Here is a 25,358-nt window from a genome sequence, read left to right as displayed (position 1 = left end):
TCAGATATCCCAGGCTGGAATGGTGAGGGGCAGGTGGGAGCAGCCAGGCCCTTCCCTGGCCAAGCCGTGGTGGGCCACCCGCCCATTCCGCAGCGGGAGGCGGCCGGGCCTGGGGGCCCCACTGCTAGGGCCCGACTCAGAGGGCAGCCCGGAGTCGCTGGGGCGCACCGCCACGAAGACCCGCCTGTGCAGAAGCCCGCCGGGCCGCTCGGAGTAGGCCCCCTTGTGGCTCCCCAACGGGCGCTGGCAGAGGCGGGCGCGGAAGGCCGCCTGGAAGCCGCGGCGGAAGTTCTCGTTGAAGTAGCCGTAGATAATGGGGTTGGCGCTGCTGTTGAAGAAGGCCAGCCAGTGCGCGAAGGGGAAGGCGTAGACGGTGACCAGGTGCAGCTGCGGCGCGCTGAGCTGCCCGTAGTCGATGAGCAGCAACAGCGCCCAAAGCGGCAGCCAGGACAGTGTGAAGAAGAGCGCCACCATGACCAGCATGTGCACCACGCGCGCCCTGCGCCGCGCAGCCCGCCCGTCCGCCGCCTCCTCCCCACCGCGGGCCGGGCCCGGGGCCTGGCAGAGCTTGCGAGCGATGCGGGCGTACATGACCACGATGAGCGCCAGCGGCGCCAGGTAGATGTGCGAGAAGAGCACAGCGGTGTAGACCTTGCGCATGCCCTTCTCGGGCCAGGCCTCCCAGCACGAGTAGAGCGGGTAGGAGCGGTTGCGGGCGTCCACCATGAAGTGGTGCTCCTCACGGGTGACGGTCAGCGTGACGGCCGAGGGGCACATGATGAGCAGTGCCAGGGCCCAGATGACGGCGATGGTGACCAGCGCCTTCCGCAGGGTCAGCTTCTCGCGGAAAGGATACACGATGCAGCGGAACCTGCCGCCGAGAGAGAGAGAGGCGGGATCTGGGTGGGTCCTAGGGTCCCCGCGAGGGGAGGGAGGGTCGGATGCGGGCACCTGACCTTCATTATCGCATCTAGGGCGGCTTCGAAGAACAGCTGAGACCTGAATTGGCTGAGTAGTCAAAGAACAAAGGCAGCTACAGGATTTATGAGAAGGGAGGAGGAAACCGCAGATCATGTGGGAACAATGAATCCTGTGTGCACTTTTGCACTTTTCTTTTTATTTTTTTTTTCCTGAGACAGGGTCTCCCTCTGTCGCCCAGGCAGGAGTACAGTGGCGCAATTATGGCTCCCTGCAACCTCTACTTCGCGGGCTCAAGTGATTCTCCCACCTCAGCCTCCTGAGTAGCTGGAACCACAGGAATGCGCGGCCACGCCGGCTAATGTCTTTTAATTTTTGTAGAGATGAGTTCTTACTATGTTGCCCAGGCTAGTCTCAAAGTCCTGGGCTTAAGCGAGCCTCCGGCCTCGGCCTCCCGAAGTTCTGGGATTACAGGTGTGAGCCGCCTCACGGGGCCCTTTATGTACTTTTGAGGGTAAACTGATTAGCTGGCAGCTAGCAGAGCGATCAGAGTGCACAGTCTGTCCTTGAGAAGGACGATTAGGTGCGTCCAATAACACAGTTTCTGTTTATGGATTCTCCAGAAAACCTCAGGAGGTCAGATGTAGAGCCTACATGTCAGGCTGTCCCTATGTCATCTTGGCCATAGTCAGTATCTCCACAATGCAAGGACAAGTCTGCACCATTTATTTCCTCATGAAGACAACTCAGCATCTGTTATTACACCCTTTCTTATTTTTTAAAGGTGAGGCCTTTAAGATAGTTATTATGCTGTTGATTTACAGACAAGGAAACTGGGACTCAAGTGTTAAGCAATTGGCTCAAGGTCACACAGCAAGTTGCAAGGACCAGCCTTGAACCCAGATTTGTCTTGTTTCATATGCCATATAAACCAGTAGCTGTTAACCCTCCATGTGCATGAGACTCTCCTGAAGCATTTCAACAACAAAAACAAAACCCGTTCCTACGTATTCAGGCCAAGGATTCCAACCTAATTAGTCTAGAAAGGGATTTTAGCATTGTTTGTTATTTGTTGTTTTTGTTTTTAAAGCTCCTGGGGTCAGGTGCCATGGTTCATGCTTATAATCCCAGCACTTTGGGAGGCCAAGGCAGGAGGATCACTTGAACCCGGGAGTTGGAGACCAGCCTGGGAAACATTGTGAAACCCCATCTCTACCAAAAAAATTAACCAGGCGAGGGGATGCTTGCCTATTCTCCCAGCTACACAGGAGGCTGAGGCAGGATAATCACTTGAGTCCAGGAGGTTGAGATTGAGACTGCAGTGAGCCATGATCAGACCACTGCACTCCAGCCTAGGCAAGAGAGCAAGACCTTGTCTCAAAAAAAAAAAAAAAAAAAAAAGCTCCTGGGGAAGTCTACTGTGCAACCAGAGTTGAAAACAGCTGCTGAAGGGGTAGGTAAAAATCTCCCCCTGCAGTGTGGTGCAAAGGTGATTGCTCAACTGCAAGCTCTTTGAGGGCAGATGCCATGACTTTTCATCTCGATAGAGTGTGATTAGATAAATGCCTGAATGACGAGAGGGGAAGTTACTCAAAATACTTTCTGAGCCTTAGTTTCCTCATCTGTGAAATGAGGCCAATAGTATGACCTACTCTATGGGGTAGTTGTGAAGATTAAGTGAGATAACACCACACTTCTTGAGACATTTCAAATGCTTAATAATGAGGAAAAAGGTGGGGGGCTCCTACTCCCCAGAATGGCTTCTGTCATCTACTGATGCCAGAAAATAGAAACCTGGAGAATGTACAGTCAATCTTACTTGTTTAATGGAGGGGAAACGTTGCCCAGTGGGGGTCTTACGGTCACATGGCTGTTTTAGAGTCAGAACCTGCACTGGAACATAGGTCTAGAGCTGACTGTCAGTCAAGTGTCCTTTCCACTTCACTACACTGCATCCTGCCCTCCTGCCAACCCAGTTTTTGGCCTCATAGCCTGACCTTTTACCTCTCCCACAGCCTGACTCAAGCCTTGTTGTCTTTGACCTACTTTGACCTACTGGCTTCATACTTCACACCCTCAAGAAAGCTCCAGAGAATAGTGGCTTATGCTAGCACTTTGGGAGGCTGAGGAGGGCGGATCACTTGAGACCAGGAGTTCGAGACCAGCCTGGCCAACATGGTGAAACCCTGCTCCACTAAAAATACAAAAATTAGCCATGCATGGTGGTGTGCACCTGTAATCCCAGCTACTCCAGAGGCTGAGGCAGGAGAATGGCTTGAACCTGGGAGGCAGAGGTTGCAGTGAGTCAAGATCACCATGGCCCTCCAGCCTGGGTGACAGAGCAAGACGCTGTCTCCCCACTCAAAAAAAAAAAAAAAAAGAAAAGAAAAGAAAAGAAAAGAAAAGAAAAGAAATCTCCAGAGAATAAATAATTCTTAAAGCCTGCAGTACTGGCTATGAGTGCAATAGCAGTAAATGGGTGGAGGAGAATCTTGGGGTAATCTGGGCAGGCTTCCTGGATGAGGTGAGACTTGAAGAATACTGCAAACACCACTGGGAGAAGTAGTACACTCTCATTTCATCCAACAATTATAACAAAACAAAGGTCGATGAAGGGAAGGGACTTCTCCTGATCACCCAGCTAGTTAGTGGCCTTGTGGAGAGTAGAACCCACTTCATTACTCCAGCTGCCTACCTCACTGAGTTACAAAAAACTGGGCTTGAGGTGGAGAGAGGATGTGAACACTAGATTCTATAAAGGGCAGGGCTAAGATATGCTCATGCTGGGGAGAGAACAAGGAGGAGGGAATGGGTGTGCAGAAGAAACAAAATACTATTAGCAACTGATATTTGGACTCTGTGCCAGGAACTGTGCATAAGCTTTTACAAGCAGGAGCTCACTGAAGCCTCCCAACCATCCTGTAGGGTAGCTACTATTTTACAGGTGAGACTACAGGGGCTCAGAGTAGTTAGGTGACCCACCCAACATGATACACCAAGATAGGAGTGAGCACACCTCCAGCTGATCTGCCTGCCCACCTTTCCCTGGGGTGAAGCAACCAGAGGATGCCCTTCTACCACTAACAATGCAGTGGGGGAGGAGCACTCATGCAGTGCAATATGGAGGCCTCCTCAATAAATCAGTGCTTTATTGATTGCAAAGCCTCCTTGTCCCTGGCTCTGCTCCATACCTCTGGCCACATGATAGACTTATACTTACCAGGGAATCCGATGGAATGTGAAGCTGAAAAACCAGAAGGGGTGAACATGGGGATTGAGTATGGCCTGGGCTGCCAGGAACCAGCAGGAGCCAGTGGAGACAGAATGAGGAGCAGGGAGGAACCCTTCCTCCCCAGCCATACTGAGACCCACCCCTAAGCTGTCCCCCTTAGCTCTGGCTCTCCTGGCTTAGATTCCTGCTGCTCAGGAAATGAGGACTGCTCTTGAGCTCCTCACAGACCCCGGGAATCTCAACGAAAGCCAACTAAGGCTGCCTTCAGGCCTTCCAGAAGGGGGTGGTAGTGTCCTTATCAGGTTCTCCAAGTTTAGGGAGAGGGCAGCTGGGTCCACAACCCTTCTTCTTGCAGGTCAGGATTTAGCCCCACTTACCACAGTGCAGCCCCAGCCTTCCAGCCAATCCAGCATTAGAGGCAGTGGCTCCTCTTAATGCCAGGCCCTAGTTGGCCCAGGGATAATCCATCCAGGAAACCTCTCACCTTTCCACAGCAATGGCCACCAGCGTGAAAACGGAAGCTGACACAGACATGCCCTGCACCAAGCCGCTCATCTTGCATGTGGCATTGTCGAAGGGCCACCCTGCAATGACAGAGGCCCCCACAGAGTGAGAGATGGCCACCCATCAGGAGCCAGAGACCGCAAGCCCTCTAAGCCAAGTCCCCTCTGAGCTTGGATCTTTCCTCCATGTCCTGCAAGCAGTTATCTGGTCTCTGCTTGCACACTTCCAGAAATGAGGAACCAACCAGCCCATAAAACCGTGGACAGTTCTCACTACAGTCATCCCCTTGTTTATACAGTGCATTGGTTGTAGGACCCCCCAAGAATTCCAAAATCTGCACGTAATCAATTCCTGCAGTCAGCCTTGCAGAACCTGTGTATAGAAAAAGGCAGCCCTCTGTATATACACGGTGATAATGGTTTGACTGTATCCCCACCCAAATCTCATCTCGAATTGTAGCTCCCATAATCCCCACGAGTCATGGGAAGGACCCATGGGAGATAACTGAATCATGGGGGTGGGTTCCCCCATGCTATTCTTGTGATGGTGAGTAAGTTCTCATCACGAGATCTGATGGCTTTATATGGGGCTTCTCCCTTCACTCAGTTCTCATTCTTCTCTCTCCTGCTGACTTGTGAAGAAGGACATGGTTCCCCTTCCACCATGATTGTAAGTTTCCTGAGGCCTTCCCATCCCTGCAGAACTGTGAGTCAATTAAACCTCTTCCTCTATAAATTACCCAGTCTCAGGTATGTCCTTATAGCAGCATGAGAATGGCCTAATATACACGGGTTTTGCTGTATTTTTAATCTGCATTTAGTTGGAAAAAACCCTCATATAAATGGACCCATGCAGTTCAAACCCATGTTGTTCAAGGGTCAACAGTATTAGTGAGATTTTCTTTATATTGACCAATGATTTCTTTCCATGAGCTTTAGAGCATCCAGCCCTGCCTGGCTCTCTGCTCCCATAGCCCTGGCTCAGGTTCTAGGTCAGTGGTTCTTGACACTGGCTGCTCATGACAATCACCTGGAGAGCTATGCAAGGAACAAATGCTCAGACCCATGCCAGGCCAGTTACAATCAGAATCTCTAGTGATAGGACCCAGACATCTGTTGTTTTGTTTTGTGTTGTGTTGTTTGAGATAGGGTCTTGCTCTGTCATCCAGGCTGAAGTACAATGGTGTGATCATGGCTCCCTGCAGCCTCAACTTCTTGGCTCAAGCGATTCTCCCGCCTCAGCCTCCTGAGTAGCTGGAACCACAGGCATGTGGTTTGCAAAAAGCAAAGTATAAAGACTGTCTGTAGTATATTACCTTTCATGTAAGAAAAAAGAGATTAAGAAAATATATGCTTATTTTCTCATTGTACCAAAGAAATACAGAAAAGATAAATCAGAATAATATTAGCTATCTAAACAGAGAGAAGATAAGAACTGGGTAGAAATAGTGGGTGAATGGGCTAGGTGAGATAATGAGAGTGATGCCTCTCTGAGTATATCTTTTTATGGTTCTGACTTTTTAGAATCATGGCAATGTTTCACTCACTCAAAAAATAAATAATTATTATCTATCACAATGTGGTTGGGGAGGGGGACCCAAAGTGAAATACAAACATTAACAAATAAGCTTAATTGTATTACAAATGAATAATATTGTATTTAAATTGAATAATATTTACATTGAAGGGGTGAAGAAGAAACGCACTAACTGGAGTAACTTTGCAAAACATTTTGACTGTATACTATAACAGCAAAAAGAACTGTATACAAATTCTGTACTGTCACTAATAAATGTGTGTACTCTTGACAAAACTGAATAAACGGGATCTAATTATGGGAAAATATCAGGCAAACCTCAATCACAGAAAGAAGTATGTTAGCAATAATGAAGCTACCTTATGTGTATACTAAGATTGAACCAATAAGTAAATATGTTGTAGATAAATACAGCTAGATTTCTCACTGTCTGAAAATGAAGTTACCAATAAGGAAGAGGGTCAAGTTAAAATGAATCCTGTGACAGTGGGTTGGAATCAAAGGTATCAGTCTGAACTCATGTTAATACACATACAGGTGGACAGATACAGAAATAAAGATATGTGTGTGAAATATTTCTGTTAGTATACATATATTTCCTAGCTCTGTCCCTTGAGAGCACCTAGAAGCAATGACACCCCAATACCCATGAGCACACCTAGAACCCAGACCTTGGCTTCTAAATACTATTCTCAGCCAGCTTAGTAATCCCAGCACTTTGGGAGGAAGAAGCAGGAGGATCACTTGAGCCCAGGAATTCAAGACCAGCCTGGATAATATAGTGAGACTCCAACTCTACGAAAACAAAAATTAAAAATAAAATTAGCCACACATGGTAGCACATTTCTGTAGTCCCAGCTACTGGGGAGGCTGAGGTGGGAAGATCTCTTGAGGCCAGGAGTTTGAGGTCACAGTGAGCTATAATCTCACCACTGCACTCCAGCTTGGTGACAGAGCAAGACCGTGTCTTTTTAAAAAGCAACAACAACAACAACAACAAAACCCTTGTGGAACTATATACTAAAAAGGCAGATTTTAATGTATGTTAAATTATATCTTAACAAAAATATTTAAATGTAAAACATGCATACATTCACAGCACATTTTCTACGAAAGCATACAAAAGACAGAAATTTAACAGAATGGCTGCCTCTGGGTCAGAGAAGAGATGGAGAGTGGAATAGGTATACAGAAGGAAACAAATAAACAAAAGAAGAGCTTTGGAACAGAGTGGGAAATCACATAGTGCCATGAACTGTAGACTGAATGAATGACTCAACCTTCTGTATGTGAGTTACAAAAAAAAAAAAAAAGAAGAAAGGAAGAAAAAGCTGGGCATGGGCTGGGCGCGGTGGCTCAATCCTGTAATCCCAGCACTTTGGGAGGCCGAGACGGGCGGATCACAAGGTCAGGAGATCGAGACCATCCTGGCTAACACGGTGAAACCCCGTCTCTACTAAAAAAATACAAAAAACTAGCCGGGCGAAGTGGCGGGCGCCTGTAGTCCCAGCTACTCGGGAGGCTGAGGCAGGAGAATGCTGTAAACGCGGGAGGCGGAGCTTGCAGTGAGCCGAGATCCGGCCACTGCACTCCAGCCTGGGTGACAGAGCGAGACTCTGTCTCAAAAACAAAACAAAACAAAACAAAAGCAAGAAAAAGCTGGGCATGGTGCCTCACTCCTGTAATCCCACCACTTTGGGAGGCTGAGGCAGGCAGATGGCTTGAACTCAGGAGTTTGAGACAAGCTTGGGCAACATGACAAAACCCCATCTCTACAAAAAATAGAAAAATTAGCCAGTCGTGGTGGCACATGCCTGTAGTCCCAGGACCTGGGCCCAGGGAGGTCGAGGCTATAGTGAGCCATGATTGTGCCACTGCACTCCAGCCTGAATGACAGAGTGAGACTGTCTCCAAAAAAGAGGCCGGTGCAGTGGTTCATGCCTGTAATCCCAGCACTTTGGGAGGCCGAGGCAGGCAGGTCACTTCAGATCAGGAGTTCAAGACCAGCCTGGCCAACATGGAGAAACCCCGTCTCTATTAAAAATACAAAAATTAGCTGGGTGTGGTGGCAGGCGCCTGTAATCCCAGCCCCTCAGGAGGTTGAGGCAGGAGAATCGCTTGAACCTGGGAGGCGGAGGTTGCAGTGAGCCGAGATCACACCACTGCATTCCAGCCTGGGTGACAGAGTGAGACTCAAAAAAAAAAAGAAAGAAAGAAAGAAAGAGAGAGAGAGAGAGAAACAGAGAGAAAGAAAGGAAAAAAAGGAAGCTGTGTGAAGTTTTATTTAATTGCAGAAGATTCTATTAGAAACAACATAAATACAAATCAGCATCAATTGTAGTACATTCATACGATGGAATTCTAAGCAGTTGGTGAAAAGAATGAGAAACTCTTTTATCTATTAATATGGGATAACAACATGTAAGTTGATTTTAATGAATCTTTTTTACAGCATACATGATATATTTTTAAGTGGGGTGTGGTGGGAAGTAAAAGTACGGGACTGTTTGGAACCTTAGCATGTGCTTAATTTGCTTGCACTCGCATAAAATATTTTTTGAAAGAGACACAAGAAACTGGCAACATTAGTTGCCTCCCAGGAGGGATAGGAGCCGGGACGCCAGAGGACAGGGGCAGAAGGGAGATTTTTCACTGGAGAACTTTGGTAGCTTTTGACTATTGAACCATCTGAATGTTTTATGTATTCAAACAATATTTTGAATATGAGTGTGTGAAAAAGACTGAGAGACACCACCTTAACCAGGTAGTGACCTCATTATATCACTGTTGACTGGTATGCATGTATTTATGTGTATGCATGTGTGCATCTCTGCACATATATGCATCTCTGCACATATGTGCCTGAGTACACATGTGTGTGTGTCTACATGTTGGAAAGGAGAGGGATGCAGTTTATGTTCAGCATCGGCAAAGGAAGCTGGGACTCAGCAGTGGGTAACGGTTCCACCAGACAGAGCCAGTACTGTGGAGGGGAGCTGACTCTGCACTGTCTCCACTTCCTGGGTCCTAGAACCTACAGAAACCCGTGCTGTGGCTCCCTCTGCCCTGAGTCAGTGAACTCACTCCGAATGGCTCTGGATCCTGAGGATCAGTGAGCTGCTGGGAGCTCTGAGCTCAGAATCTGCAGGCTAGGACCTCTAGGGGTCTCTGTATCTCTGAAAAGCAGTCCCTCACCTGGAGTCTCAGGTTGGTGGAAACTTGATTCTGAAACAAGAAAGGCCAGTCGCATGAGAGAGTAGAGAGTAGATGGTGCTGTTCTGACATCTGCAGGATGTACAGGCAGGAATTTAGAGGTCAAGTGGTCCACTGAGTGGCCGGCCAGTCCCTGCTTAGACACTCCAAGGGATGGAGAGCTCATTACTTACAGGCAGGACTGTCTTCTGTGCCCTGATCAATTTCCAGCTCAAATGAGTGGAGTTTTAGTTCCTGACTCAGAGGAAACCTGCCTCCCTTCCACTTCTCCCCATTGGCTCTAATTCTGCCCATGGGAGCTCCATGAGAGAGTGGGACTGAATGGTATAATACAATAATTAGAAGTATGGGTGTGAGAATGTGGACCTTGACACCTATTAGCTGTGTGACTACAGACCAGTTTCTAAACCACTCTGAGCATGTTTCCTCTTCCATAAAATGGGGAGGACCATAAACTCTACTTCATTGGATTGTTGTGAGGATGAATTAAGATAATGCATGAAAAGTAACATCATGCCAGGCACAAAGAAAATAGGGAATTCATTATATCTCTTATTTCTAGTCTAACTCTTCAGCTCCAAGACTGTCTTAAGAGTTCGAGACCATGGCATGGCCAAGAGGCCAGCCCAGCAATGATGTCTGTCTTTCAAGCTTCGATTTCTGGCCTTATCTGAGAAGTTGAAGTGGGGATGGGGGACACTCCTGCTGCCAACTGCCTGCACTCACCAGTGATGAGGTTGTCCACAAGGGTGGTGGGCATGCAGAAGATGCCCACCAGCAGGTCACTGACGGCCAGGTTGAGGATGAACATGTTGGTGACGGTACGCATGTGCCGGTTCTTGAGCACGATGAAACAGACCAGGGTGTTGCCCACCATGCAAAGCAGGAAGATGAGCGCATAGGCCACAATGAACATGGCCGCCACAGGGGAGGTGTGCTGGTAGTAGGAGGAGAAGGTGAGGTTTGCAGCTGGAGTGGCCTCAGCGTTAGTCCCATTCTGACTTAGGGGCCAACTGCTGTTGGGAGGCTGGGAGGGCTCCCCTAGGACCAAAGGAATATGTGGGTCAGGACCTTAGGCAAAGAAGAGATTACCAATTTCTCACCACTAATGAGACCCTCCGAATCCCAATCTTAACCATGCCCTGGTCCCCCAAGTATGTCTCCAGCTCCAGTTGCAACTGGATGCACTGATCCAAGACTTTCAGCCTAAAACCACTCAAACCCTGATCTTGTACTTCATGCCCTGTCTTGCCCATAACTCATTCTCCACTGTGGGTTATTCTTTATTAACCCCCCCCACCCTATTTAGGTTCCAACTTTCTTGGCCCTGCTGTGTGCCCCAGAGGCTAACCTCTAAGTTCTGCATTGCCCTGGTTCCCTTGTCTTCTGGCTTCTAGCTGGGTTCAGCCAATGCCAGGCACAAAGGAGATGGGAGGGCAGGAGCAGAGAGAGAGGTCAGGGTATTTGTCTTCTGACTCCCCTCCTGCCTGGCCCAATTCTTCCAGCAGCTGTTTTTTCCTATGGCCACAGCCTGCTCTTATTGGGTGAGTCCCCTTTCATGGCTCTAGCGCTCGCATGACTACAGTAACGCTCTTCCCTCTCCTTGCACTCATAGGCCTGCAAATGGTAACAGTTTCCTGTGGTTGTGAATCCCTGGGTGCTTCACTGTTTCTAGCTGGTTCTCTTACCGCTCCCCTCTTCCATTAAACTCTATTCACTTAAACCCCTTCTGAGTGCACCATTTGTTTTCCGCTGGAACCCAATTATTTTTTTTTTTTTTTTTTTTTGAGACGGAGTCTCGTGCTGTCGCCCAGGCTGGAGTGCAGTGGCGCGATCTCGGCTCACTGCAAGCTCCGCCTCCTGGGTTCACGCCATTCTCCTGCCTCAGCCTCCTGAGTAGCTGGGACTACAGGCGCCCACCACCGCGCCCGGCTAATTTTTTGTATTTTTAGTAGAGACGGGGTTTCACTGTGGTCTCGATCTCCTGACCTTGTGATCCGCCCGCCTCGGCCTCCCAAAGTGCTGGGATTACAGGCGTGAGCCACCGCGCCCGGCCGGAACCCAATTATTATGCCCTTAAACTCTTTGATGTTTTTCCCCTTCATCTCCTCCACGGAACTTTAGTTGAGAAAGGCAAGAAGGCCGTAGAGGAAGGGAGAATGAAGGGGGACTGTGAACAAGGGCTAAGGAGCAGAGGCACATCACATTCAGCAGAACATCCAAAGCAGAGGTTCCTGCTCGACCTTTGCCTCCTCCTGTCCCGTGATCAGCTGTTCTGCCTGCATAGCATTTAACAAAGCACTTCCACATCTGTTATTTTATTTAGCTCTCTGAGCCATCCCATGATGTAAGTCACTAGGTATTAGCCTCATTTGTTTCCTTTTGTATTTTTTTTAAACCCTCATTGAATTACCCTAAGGTGTTAGTTTCGTTTGAATTGGAGGTCAGAGAGGTTCCATGACTTGCTCAAGGTCCCATGATGATGCTGCAGCAGAGCTGGCCCTGCTGTGTGTCTGTGAATTAGGACCAGGCTTTGGTGTGTGTTTCCCCAGGCTTGCTTCGAAGGGAAGGCTCAGTGTCCAACCACAGCTCTTCTGGGAAGTCATTAGTTGGGGTGACTCATGATGTTGTCTCATAAACTCTCCTCCTGCCTTCCTCTGGGACTGAATGAGTCCTGTTTCAGGGGATGAAGAGTCCCTACGGAATCTTTCTGTCACACCCAGAACTCAGCCACTGGCCTGGAGGCTCAACGGAGGCTGGGGGCCTGGAGGCTAAAGACCCTCAGGGGAGCAGGGCCAGTGAGCTGGCACCATCAGGGCTGCAGAGTAGTTCTTCTCCCGGTCTCTCTTGGGACTCTCATGCAGCTGCTGTAGTTATCTGCTGGCTAAGCTGGGGCTGGGAGGTCCAAGGTGTCCCTCACATGGCTGGTGATTAGTGCTGGCGATTGGCTGGGATGTCTTTCAGTTCTCCACGTAGCCTCTCATCCTCCAGGAAGCTAGTGTGGGCTTCTTCAGAGAACAGTGGTCTCAGGGTTTCAAGAAAGCAAGAAAAGAAGCTACAAGCTTCTTAAAACCGAGACTCTGGAATTTTCACATCACATCTGTCACATTTTATTGGCCAAAACAAGTCACAAGGGATGCCCAGGTTCAAGCCAGTGGATAGTTTCACCTCTTGATAGGAAGAAAAGCAATATAGCATTGCAGAAGAGGTGTGGACATGGAAGTGTGATTCATTAAGGTCCATTATGATAAAATCTACCACTATCCCCATACTACATTTGGTTGACATGATTCCAAAGTCTTTTTTAGTTCACAGGTCCCCACTCTGTCTCTTTTCCCTTCTGCAGTATATTTGTCGTATGGACTGAGTGGTTGTTCTGTAGAGCTTCTGCAGGCTGGATTTTTCTGATTGCTTCCTCATGATGTCATTTTACATGTTCTGCTCTCTGTCCACTGTATTACCTGTACTTGGTAGTCAGATCTAGAGTCTTGATCAGATTATGTCCAGTGGCCTTTCTCTTTGTGGTGCTAGGCTCAATCGGGGCTCAGGTGATATATCTCTGCCTCCTGGGCTCAAGCAATTCTCCTGCCTCAGCCTCCTGAGTAGCTGGGACGACAGCCGTGCACCACCAAGCTGGGTTCATTTAAGGTTATTCTGTAGAGATGAGGTCTCACTATGTTGCCCAGTCTGGTCTTGAACTCTTAAGCTCAAGCAGTCCTCCTGTCTTGGCCTCCCAAAGTGCTGAGATTACAGGCATGAGCCACTGTGCCATCAGCTTTTAACATAATATTTTCAGCAGACACTAAGGATCATTGCCTAGACTCCTCACTGCAATTTTTTTTTTTTTTTTTTTTTTGAGGCAGAGTCTCGCTCTGTTGCTCAGACTGGAGTGCAATGGCTTCGATCTTGGCTCACTGCAACCTCTGCCTCCCAGGTTCAAGTGATTCTCCTGCCTCAGCCTCCCGAGTAGCTGGGCTTACAGGTGCACGACACCACACTCAGCTAATTTTGTAATTTTAGTAGAGATCCTGTTTCACCACGTTGGCCAGGCTAGTCTCAAACTCCTGACCACAGGTGATCCACCTGCCTCAGCCTCCCAACCCTCATTGCATTTTAAATACAATCCATGCTTCTTTCCGAGGCCTCCAAAACACTTCATGGTCTGATCCCTGTTGACATCTCTCTGACCTCACCCCTTTGCTCATTATGCTCTGGTCACTTTGCCATCTGCTTAGCTCCTCACACACTCCTGTTTCTTCCAACCCCAGGGTCTTTGCTCGTCCCTTCCTTTAGCTCTCAGCATAAATGTTGTCTTCCCACAGCATCTGGTTTATGTTTGTCAATCTGTCAATAGTTTGTTTGTTTCTAGATTGATTGTCTTTTTCCCCATGCTTGACAGCGTATGCAAAGCAAGGATCTTCTCTGACTTGTTGGTGGCAGTGTCCTCAGTGTCTTGTCAGTGCCTGCCCAAAGTAAATGGTTCAATAAATAGCTAATAGTTATGGAATAAATAAATATCTGTAGGAAGGAAAAAGAGAAAGGAAGGTGGATCCTGAAATCAGGTGAGAGGGTCCTCCTGCAGGCAGGCAGTGCTGATGTTGGAAGGTCTTCTCCAGGCCCCTCCAGAAAGAACCCCCATGAGAGGCATCACTCATCCCAGACCCCGTTGGGAGACTTGCTTACCGCTGCCGAGCCTCAAAATTAGCTCTGAATCATCTCCCATGACTGGAGGGATCTGTGGGTGTGGATGGGCAGAGGAAATTACCAGAATCTTTCAGGCTGGACTCCAGTCCATGTCCCCCACTACCCTTCACTTGACCTTCAAGTAAGCTCACCTTCTGAAGAGTGTCCTGAGAAGTATCTGGGAGTGACCCTGCCCATTGCTAGAGCCTCAGCTGAGCCTGGGCATCACCTCTAGACAGGGCCCAGATTCCAGCACTGCACATGAATCCCTTCTTAAGGAGGAAAAACTCCTTCCCATTCCTGGCAATTCCCCAGGAGGCAGGCAGGCCTCCCACCCCATCTGGGCTGCATGCTAGCGGCCAGAGACCTCATTGACACCTTGGACTTGTTCTTCTTGGGATCTGCCAGGTGCCCTTGTAATTACAGCCTATGAAATTTTTATCCACTGAACCCAATGAAGCCATTCCTCTACTGGAGGAGCTTCCCCGTCTCAGGGTGTGATAATGGTTGTCTCCGGGGTACCCAGGAGAGGTCAGGGTGTGTGATTCTCAAAGTGGGGTCCCGACCACCCATGTCAGCATCACCTGGAACTCATTAGAAACAGAAATTCTTGGGCCACAACCCTGGCCTTGGGAACCAGAAACCCTTGGGACTGGGGCCCAGCTATCTCTGTTTTACATTTTAAAGCATCCTTCAGATGATTCCAATGCACACTGTGGTTTGAGAACCACAAAATTAAAAGCCTTGAGCCAAAGACACCTCGAGTGGATACACACAGTCCGGGAAGTCTCAGCCCTTCTTCCTGCCTCCTTACCTCTGTGTGAACCCAGTATTCTCATATTTAAAATAGAAACACAGGCCAGGCACCATGGCTCACCCCTGTAGTCCCAGTACTTTGGGAAGCCAAGGTGGGAGGATCACTTGAGTTCAGGGGTTTGAGACCAGTCTGAGCAACAGAGTGAAACCCTGTCTCTACAGAAAATTCAAAAATTAGCCAGGTGTGGTGGTGCATGCCTGTAGTCCCAGCTACTCTGGAGGTTGAGGTGGGAGGATCACTTGAGCCTGAGAAGTCAAGGCTGCAGTGAGCTGTGATTACACCACTGCACTTTAGCCTGGCTGATAGAGCAAGACTCTTTCTCAAAAAATAAAAATAAAATATAAAATAAAACAGAAAAACAGACATTTTCTGGTTGTGACCTAGGGTAGGTCATGTCACCTCCCTGGAAGCCAGACTCCTCATTGGTAAAACAGAGATAAATGAACACTTACCAAAGAAGGGCTGTGCTGAGAACTTGATGAGGTGACCTGTGAGAACTGAGATCACATCATACACATGGCACTCCGTGTGAGGCAGCAGCAGCGGGGCTGATAGTTATAAGCCACACAACGGATGTGAGCATAATTTTTTATAATACAAACTGAAAGAAGTGTGAATAAGAAAACAATCCCTGGTCAGGCGCGGTGGCTCACACCTGTAATCCCAGAACTTTGGGAGGCCAAGGCGAGCAGATCACCTGAGGTCAGGAGTTCAAGACCAGCCTGATCAACATGGTGAAACCCCATCTCTACTAAAAATACAAAAATTAGCCAGGCATGGCGGTGGGCGTCTGTAGTCCCAGCTACTCAGAAGGCTGAGGCAGGAGAGTCACCTGAACCCGGGAGGTGGAGGTTGCAAAGAGCTGAGATCATGCCACTGCATGCCAGCCTGGGTGACAGAGCGAGACTCTTCCTCAAGAAAGAAAGAGAGAGAAAGAGAGAGAAAGAGAGAAAGAAAGAAAGAAAAAGAAAAAGAAAGAAGAAAAGAAAGAAAGAGAGAGAGAAAGAAAAGAAAGAAAGAGAAAGAAAGAAAGAAAGAAAGAAAGAAAGAAAGAAAGAAAGAAAGAAAGAAAGAAAGAAAGAAAGAAAGAAAGAAAGGAAGGAAGGAAGGAAGGAAGGAAGGAAGGAAGGAAGGAAGGAAGGAAGGAAGGAAGGAGAAAGAAAGAAAGAAAGAAAGAAAGAAAGAAAGAAAGAAAGAAAGAAAGAAAGAAAGAAAGAAAGAAAATAATAGAAAGAAAACAATCCCTAAATGAATGAGCTTAACCCAGAATCAGTCTGGGTGTTTCCCCGAGTTCACAGGTCTCCTACTGATGGCTTCATCCTTGTTACCATTTGCTTGTTGATCCTGGGAACACATGGGTGCTCCACCTCTTCCTGAGAGGCTGCCAGGGAACCCAGGCCTGGATGGAGAGGGGCTGAACCCACTGAAGAACACAACACAGGGCTGCCGAGTCCATGCAGCACGAACAGGACTGATGGCTGTTCACTACACGAAACAAAAAGTTCAAGTTCATTTGTAATCTAAGCAAATGGGTTAACCTTTTCTTCAGTGGGTCCAGAGCCTCTCCATCCAGGCCTGGGTTCCCTGGCAACCTCTCAGGAAGAGATGGAGCACCAATGTGTTCCCAGGATCAACAAGCAAATGGTAACAAGGATGAAGCCATCAGTAGGAGGCCTGTGAACTCAGGGAAACACCCAGACTGATTCTGGGTTAAGCTCATTCATTTAGGGATTGTTTTCTTTCTATTATTTTCTTTCTTTCTTTCTTTCTTTCTTTCTTTCTTTCTTTCTTTCTTTCTTTCTTTCTTTCTTTCTTTCTCCTTCCTTCCTTCCTTCCTTCCTTCCTTCCTTCCTTCCTTCCTTCCTTTCTTCCTTTCTTCCTTTCTTCCTTTCTTCCTTTCTTCCTTTCTTTCTCTTTCTTTCTTCTGTCTGTCTAACAGATTGACGATTGAAGTATTCAGTACGGGCCAGTGAATGGATGTGCCCTGTAGGGAGGGTTGCAGGGTGCGGGGACAACAAACCAGCTCTTCACAGTCGAGGCACATCTGTCCAGAGCCCTGGTGAGGGACCCGCCCCCAGATCCAGCCATTCCACTTCTCACGGTTTACCCTACGGAACAGAGTGAGGTCTCAGGGTGACAGAGAAAGTATTGACCATGGGACATAGTAATGGTTACAAAATAGTATGTACATACATTATAAGTCTGTACTCTGTATAAAAAGTGTACGTTTATGTGAACTATAGATGAACAGAAAAAATAACTGTTTGTCCACAAGGGGTGGTGTTTCCTCAAGTGATTTTTATTTTTGGTTTTTCTAGCTTGCATCTAACCTTTCTAATCAGAAGGAAACTCTGATACATGTGATAAAATACTGATGATGTCACTGGTTCTTGGCCCTGACTCATATCAAAATCACCTAGCTTTTAACAATACAGATCCCGCCCCTTCCAACTGGATCAGAATTTCTGCAGGGTGGTAGGGTGATATGGATGATGGGCAGGGAATGGGGTTGTTCAGGCACTGGTATTTTTCACAAAACTCCCCTGGTGATTTCCATGTGTAGCCAGATTTGAGAACCACTGAATCATACAGTCCCTGCCCTCCCACCACTCACAGTCAAGTTTAGTGTGGCTTAACATTTTGGGGGTCATCAAATTCTTTAAGACTCTGATGCATTTTGATTCCTTCACAGCTGCTTTCCTAGGGCTTCCTTTTGTTATGGCAATCAACAGTTCCTGTCTGGAGGAATTTATGGTCTCCAAAAGCATTGGATCCTCTCCCAAAAAGAGCCCTGGATTTTGACACACACTTTCAGGGGAGTGTTGGGCATCAGGGTTTGGGCTCACCCTGCATCCATGACCCCTTGTTTCTTGAGTACTGATTTTTCCCCTGGGGAGTCAGCCTCCTCCTCACATGGAGCTTTTGAGGGACCGTCCATCAGGAGTCTGTACCAACCCCTGGCCAGAGGATGCCAATCAGACCCCTTCTGCTTTGGAGTTGCCTCTGAGTCTTCATAACACAGCTTTTCCTTCCCTTGGATGACCTCCCTACACCCTTCCAATGGATTCCCAGTGTTGGTTAGGTCGGCCAGCACTTGTTTCTGTTGCTTGTAATCCTAGTGTCTTGGTGAATACAAGGGGATTCAAGTTAGTCATCTATGGACCTCCTGGGAGTCTGCAGAGTCCAGGTTCAGAATCCTAGTGTCAGAGGAAGTGGTAGAGATGGGCAGGGGTAGCACCATAGACCCCCCAAGGTTCCTGTTCCCTAGATTAGATGTTTGCGCTCACCAACACCATCCCACACACTGTCTCTTAACAGACCATGTAATCTTCCACGGAGACTGTGCTCATGCAGAGAGGAAAGGACACGGACCCGGGAATCGGAAAGCATGGCCTTGAGAACTGGCCCCATGGTGGTCACTGACTGCATATAAGAGAGGTTGGGGGCTGGGCACGGTGGCTCATGCCTATAATCCCAGCACTTTGGGAGATGGAAGGAGGCAGATCACAAGGTCAGGTGTTCGAGACCAGCCTGGCCAACCTGGTGAAATCCCGTCTCTACTAAAAATACAAAAAATTAGCCGGGTGTGGTGGCACAGGCCTGTAATCCCAGTCACTGGGGGGACTGAGGCAGGAGAATTGCTTGAACCCGGGAGGTGGAGGTTGCAATGAGCTGAGATGGCACCACAGCACTCCAGCCTGGGCAACAGAGGGAGACTTCATCTCGGAAAAAAAAAAGGAGATAGAGAGAGGTTAGGGGGCTGGGAAACTTGGTTTGGAGGAGAAGCTTGGGAACTTGTCTTAAAGCTGCTTTGGTACAATTTTTAAAGGGAGGTATAGTTAGTTTGGGGTGGCTGGGAGACTGATGATAGTGGACCCTAAGCACGCATGCCACCTCTTGGTATTCCTAAGAGAACTGGGGAGATCTGCTTCATCTCTGTGTTCTCCTTGGCTTTCGAATGTGGATGACCTGGGCTTCCTGCCTCTCCCAACCTCATGGAGTTGTTAATACATTCAGAGAGACAGCAGAGTAAATTACAGAGGTCCTTGCAGAACTTCAGACTGCTTATTGCCAGCATTAGCTATCTGCCAGGCAGCTGTGTAGAACCAGGAGGTCGCAGTGTGGTTTCAGTTCATTTGGGTTTGTTCCCAGGGAGGCAAGCCTTGGCAAAAGCTTTCTTAGCACTACTTAGCAAAGTAAAAAGTAGATGTGGTAGAGGATCTAGGAGGAAGGAGACCTCTTGAGAATTGCAGCCTCCTACTGTTCCTCTTGCAGGCTGAACCAAAGCCCCTCCATCCCAGGCACCCACCACAGCAACATGGATTTTGCAAGCCTGGCCTCTTTTTGGTGAGTGAGAGCAGGCTGCCCTTCCAAGAATCATTTGGATTGGCAAAGGCCAAATAATTTGAGGGCTGAGTTGCCAATACAGCCATCCAGAGCCCCCAAACGAGCCCCTCTTTACACTTCTCTTCTACTCTGAGCCCTTTTTATTTCTCCTTACTTCCTCCAGGAGGTCTCTGTTTTTATCCATCAAAACTTGTATTCAGAAAAGGTTCTGATACAAGTCATTTACCTCACAGTGAAAACTGAACTGCCTTTATCACATAGTGAACCTGTACTCCCAGTCTATTTAAAAGAATTCCAGGCCTCAGAAAGTGGAGGTAGAAGAGGCTTAAGGTGGGAGAGGAGGGGAAAGTAAAGGGGAGGCAGGGATTTCCCCTCTCTTTCTCTTGAAAAGGCTAAACATATGCCTAGAGCACCTTTCTGGGTTCAATGGCTGTCTGCTTCCTCAAGGTCTGCTGGTTCAGTTTACCTGCAGTCCTGGCCACATTTCACATCCTGCTTCAGCTAAGTGTAGAGATTTTTTTTTTTCTTTTAGTTAAGCTAGAAATGTCTTAGGGGTAGAAACCATGCCTTGTTCAGCTTGAACTGCTCCTCATTATCTGGCACAGGGCCTAGAACATAAATATGATTAATGAATGTTGATAAGTAAGTTAGGTACTAAAGGCTATGAATTCTCCTAGAAGCACTGCTTTAGCTGTATCCCATAGGCGCTATTAGATAGTATTTCCATTATTCATTATTGTTGAAATATGTTTTATATAACATCAAGCTATCTCTGACAAGGAAAGGAGAATTATCTTCATTTCACAGGAAAATCAAAACTCAAAGACAAAAAGAGACTTGCTCTAAGAATACAGCATGCAGTAGTGGTTGACCTCCAGGTTTTGCTTGGCTCTGGGATTCAGGGTGCATCAAATAAGCCAGGAGACGTGTTCTGAGTTTGAGCTCCTGCTCAGGCTCTGCCACCTCCAACCATTTTCTCATCCTCTTTGGGTATCATCAGGTCACATATAAAGACCTCTAGGGTCCATTAGCAGCAATTAGGGATCCTTGATTTGGAGGGAACTTTGCCTTCCTGAGGCTTCTGCTACAAAGCCGACACTTTATGAACAGTGCATATATCACCTAAAACCTTGCCTGAAGCAGGCACACAATGGCCAGAGGCAGAACCAGGGTCACTCTGTGCTCAGCTGAGAAGTAATAAAACAGTACACCTAACCCCTTAGAGATCCATTACCTCCTAACAAGGCATCACCGCTTGGAGTCCTAGGTTACTTAATGTTCTCTCTAACCCTAGCAGAATCTTCTTTTAGGAAATATTCTGATAAACTTCTTCACGTGGATGAGGAAATGACCCATAACAAAGCGCTGTGTCTCTTTTGGGCTTTTGCATTTCAAAAGGAGTCAGACATTAAATTAGAAAAAGGAAAGCTCTAATAATGCAATTTCAGTTATTAACGAGAGAGCTACAAAAAGCTTTTGAGCATGAGAGACTGAATTTAATTCTCTATGTCTGTGTCTTTTTTTTTTTTTTTTTTTTTTTTGGAGATGGAGTCTCACTCTGTAGCCCTGGCTGGAGTGCGGTGGCATGATCTGGGTTCACTGCAACCTCCACCTCCCAGGTTCAAGCAATGCTCTTGCCTCAGCCTCCCAAGTAGCTGAGACTACAGACGCCTGCCACCAGGCCCAGCTAATTTTTGTATTTTTAGTAGAGATGGGATTTCACCATGTTGGTCAGGCTGGTCTCAAACTCCTGACCTCAAGTGATCCGTCTGCCTCACCCTCCGAAACTGCTGGGATTAGAGGCATGAGTCACGGTGCCCAGACTCAATCTTTTTTTTTTTTCTTGAGGTGGAGTCTTGCTCTGTCTCCCAGGCTGGAGTGCAGTGGCACAATCTCAGCTCACTGCAACATCCACCTCCCGGGCTCAGGCAATTCTCTTGCCTCAGCCTCCCGAGTAGCTGGGATTACAGGTGTGTGGCACCACACCCAGCTAATTTTTGTATTTTTTAATAGAGATGGGGTTTCACCATGTTGGCTAGGTTGGTCTCGAACTCATGACCTCAAATGATCTGCTCGCTTTGGCCTCCCAAAATGCTCTGATTACAGGCATGAGCCACTGTACATGGCCTTTTTGGCAATTTTGAAATGTACTATACTCTGTTATTAACTCTATGCATCATGCTATGCAATATAATTCAAAAAAAGAAAACCGTTTCTTCTAACTGAAATTTTGTACTGTTTGACCACCATCACTCCATTCTCCCCCACCACAGAGCCATTCTACTCTGTGGTTCTATGAGTTCTATTGTTTTACATTCAATATATAAGTGAGAACATGTGGTATTTGTCTTTCTGTGCTTGACTTATTTTATGTGGTATAATGTTCTCCAATATTGTCCATGTTGTTTTAAATGACACAATTCTGTCTTTTTAAAGGCTGAATAATATTCCATTGTGTTTACATACCCCATGATCCTCATCCATTCATCATTTGATATACACTTAAGTTGATTCCATAGCCTGGCTATTAAGTTGATTCCATAGCCTGGCTATTGTGGATAGCGCTGCAATAAACCTGGTGGTGCAGACATCTCTTCAAGTAACTAATTTCAGATTTTGGGATAAGTACTGAGAAATGAGCTTGCTGGATCATATGGTAATTCCATTTTTAGCTTTTTGAGGAACCTCCATACTGTTCTCCATAATGGCTGTGCAAATTTATTACATTCTCACTAACACCACACAAGGGTTCTCTTTTCTCCACATCTCCACCAACACTTACTTATCATTCATCTTTTTGGTAAAAGCCATCCTGACAGGTAGGGATGATGTCTCATTGTGATTTTAATTTGCATTTTCCTAATCATTAGTGATATTGGGCATTTTTTCATATACCTGTTAGCCATTTGTATGTTTTCTTTCGAGAAATGTCTATTCAGATTTCTTACCATGTTTTAATTGGGTTTTTTGTTTTCTTGCTGTTGAGTTGTTTGAGCTCCTGGATTTGTTCTTAGTGAGTATAATATAGGCTCCTAATGAACAATACATTATTTTCTTTCTTTTTGAAACGCTTTTTTTGTTTCGTGTGCTTATTATAAAAGAATTCTAGGCTGGGCGTGGCGGCTCACACCTGTAATCCCAGCACTTTGGGAGGCCGAGGTGGGCGGATCACAAGGTCAGCAGTTCGTGACAAGCCTGGCCAACATGGCGAAACCCCGTCTCTACTAAAAACACAAAAATTAGCAAGGTGTGGTGGCACATGCCTGTAATCCCAGTTACTCAGGAGGTTGAGGCAAGAGAATGACTTGAACCCAGGAGGCAGAGGTTGCAGTAAGCCAAGATCAAGCCACTGCACTCCAACCTGGACGACAGGGTGAGACTCCGTCTCAAACAGCAACAACAACAACAAAGAATTCTGAGCACCTTAAAAGAGACAGAAAACATGACAGAACCCTCACATCCGGAGAGAACCCCTGTGTTTGTGATGCTCTCTGCCTGCCACATCCCATTGGCCCAAAGATATCAGCTGGGGTGAATGGTTCCTCAAATTTTCAGCACCCACCGAGTCTGCACCTGGGAGTCTCTCTGCTCTGCTTTCTCTGAAGTCACAAAAAGGGACAACCCAAAACTATGGGAGTGGGGCAATACTAGACCAGTGGGGAGGTGAAGCAGCCAACACCACCTCTCAGGTGCGGTAAACCTCGGGTTCATGCTGCATTTTTCTCAGAGTGTCCCCAGCAGGATAGAACCCCTCAGTTGCCCACAGCTAAAACCAGCTCATTAAGGCACCTATTTCTTGCCTCTTCTCCCTTCTTCATCTCACTCTCCTCATTCCCTCACTTCCACTGCCCAGCATCATCTCCCAAATAAACTCCCTATACCCAAGCTCTTGTCTTAGAGTCTGCTTTCAGAAGCAGGAGAATCAAACAAAGATGTTAGTGACTACCTCTTTGTGTATACACTTGTATATGTGTATTTCCAATAATAAACCTATGTAATTTTGCATAAAGGGGATCATACTACACATGCGTTCAAAAACCTGTTTTTTTCTAATTACTCACAGTAGGTAGCGAACATATTTCCATGTCAATAAAGAAAATCCTAAGCACAGTTTTTAATGTCTGCATAGTATGCCATTGCAGGTGTGTCTCATTTTTTTATTTAATTTACGTCATTTATGGCTATCTGGATGGTTTCCAATTTTGCACTGTGATGAACATGCTCAGGCACACATCTTTGCAAGGGTGCAGCTCAGAATTTGAAAAAACTCTGAGCTGAGCAAGTGCTTTGTTGTCTCCTAAGTGTACACTGTGTTTGATCATTTCTTCCGGAATTTTAATAGAGGTCAAAACTAATCTTAGCAGTGTAGAGGCTTTTTAAATAAAAAATCTATATTTCCCTTTTTTGAAAATCAGGACATTTGCCCATCTTCAGTTTTCTGGCACTTCCTTCATTCTCTGTAATTTCCTCATAAGCAATAATTGTATCTGTAAATACCTCTGGGCCCCTGGGATGTCATATGTCTGGGCTACAATGAGTGAGCTCATTTAGGTGACTTGATGTCTTCTTCCTATCACTCGACTATCTTGGGTCTCAATCTCCTCCTTATCCTCTTTATTCCACAATTTGAAGTAAAATTGCCTGTGCCTTGCTCTGCCTGCCCTTGAGCCTAAGCCAGAGCAGATTCCTTCTTGTTATTCTTAGACTTTGAAAGCTCTTCACTCTTGTCTTTGCCAATTTCCCCCGACTTCTGTTCACTGGAGCTGCAGTCTTTGCTAACACCATTCTTACAGATCCTGCCAATCTTCCAGATTCCTCTTGGGTTATTGATTCCTTCTTGCCTCTTTGGTGTGTGTGCTTTTCATACCCTGGCTCATTGGAAAACTACAAGTGCAGCCTCACAAGATTTTCTATAAAACTTGATTTTCTTTTTTAACAGCAGTGTTTGCAATTACTAATTGGAATTTTGGGGTTTTATTACCTCTTGCAGCAGCTGTCTCATACTGGCATGTTGTACAACACATCTTATTTTATCCTCACAGACACCCTGTGACGTCAGTTGAATGTTAAGTTCCCCCATTTGATAGATGGGTGACCCGTGGCACAGAAAGGTTTAGGCGCCATCTCAAAGACACTCAGCAAGACAGTGGACCAGCCCTCGGTTTTCCAGTTTCTTAGCCTAAATATGGTTCCCCTTGTTCACAATGGCTGAGAGAGGGTTCTGGTAAGGTGGGAGCAAGCAGCCTTATGCCTTGGGCCACTATCCCTTAAAATCCTGGAGGTGAGGTCCATAGTTCACTCTCCTTTCCCTAGGGAGAGAAATTCTGTATGGAGGATATCACCTCTAGAATCCCATCTCCCCCACAACCCCACCCCTTCAAGCAGACAAAGTGGGTGACAATTCCTCTGAAGCTAACAGCCAAGCTGTCCTCACCTCCTCACTTGGTCTCAAATGATTCTCTGCTCAGACAGCAGGGACCGTGTGTGGGCACACACACAACACGGACATACAGTTATCCCTAGGTCTCTCTCTTTCTCTGTGTGTGTGTGTGTGTGTGTCTTGTACATGCACACACATATGTACAACACAAATACAGAGGCACCCCAGGTCTTTCTCTCTCTCTCTCTCTCACACGCGCGCACACACACACACACACACACACACACGCACAACATGAATACAGAGGCACCCCCAAGTGTTTCTCTGCCTGTCTTTTGTCTCTCTCTCTCAGTGTCTTCTCTATGTCTCTGTCTCTGTCTCTGTCTCTCTCTCTTACACACACACACACACACACACACACACACACACAACGAATACAGAGTACCACCAGGTCTTTCTCTCCATCTATCTCTGTCTGTCTTTCTCTCTCACATACACATGCACACACACACACACACACCCTATGAACCCATGGGCACCCCAGGTCTCTCTCCCTCTCTCAGTGTCTCTGTCTCTGTCACGCACAGAGTGTCACATCGTCTGACTCTGGACAGCCGTGGGTGATCAGCTGCCCGGCCCCTCTCCTCTCCCTCGGCCCCATGCCTGGGGTACCGGCCCCACCGCTGGATCCCAGCCCCGGACCACTCACCCTCCATGCTGCCCCCTGT

The 25,358-nt window shown here is 47.1% G+C and overlaps 1 protein-coding gene across 1 annotated transcript; it reads right to left on the bottom strand.

The window, feature by feature from the left end:
• On the bottom strand, positions 1-25,358 carry NPFFR1 (neuropeptide FF receptor 1). Its single transcript, XM_025397302.1, has 4 exons — positions 25,340-25,358; positions 10,130-10,444; positions 4,635-4,734; positions 1-871 (listed from the first exon to the last, which is right to left on the bottom strand). The coding sequence occupies exons 1-4, from the start codon at positions 25,344-25,346 to the stop codon at positions 1-3; spliced, it is 1,293 nt and encodes a 430-aa protein (XP_025253087.1). The 5' UTR covers positions 25,347-25,358.

The sequence above is a fragment of the Theropithecus gelada genome, chromosome 9 (genome assembly GCF_003255815.1).
Source record: "Theropithecus gelada isolate Dixy chromosome 9, Tgel_1.0, whole genome shotgun sequence".
Taxonomy (NCBI): domain Eukaryota; kingdom Metazoa; phylum Chordata; class Mammalia; order Primates; family Cercopithecidae; genus Theropithecus; species Theropithecus gelada.
This window is presented reverse-complemented; position numbering and strand designations above follow the sequence as displayed.

Coding starts and splice junctions, on each gene's coding strand:
- NPFFR1 (XM_025397302.1), bottom strand. Junction 4,735..10,129: donor TGTGGACAACCTCATCACTG/GTGAGTGCAGGC, acceptor CTGTCATTGCAG/GGTGGCCCTTCGACAATGCC. Junction 872..4,634: donor GTGGCCATTGCTGTGGAAAG/GTGAGAGGTTTC, acceptor TCTCGGCGGCAG/GTTCCGCTGCATCGTGTATC.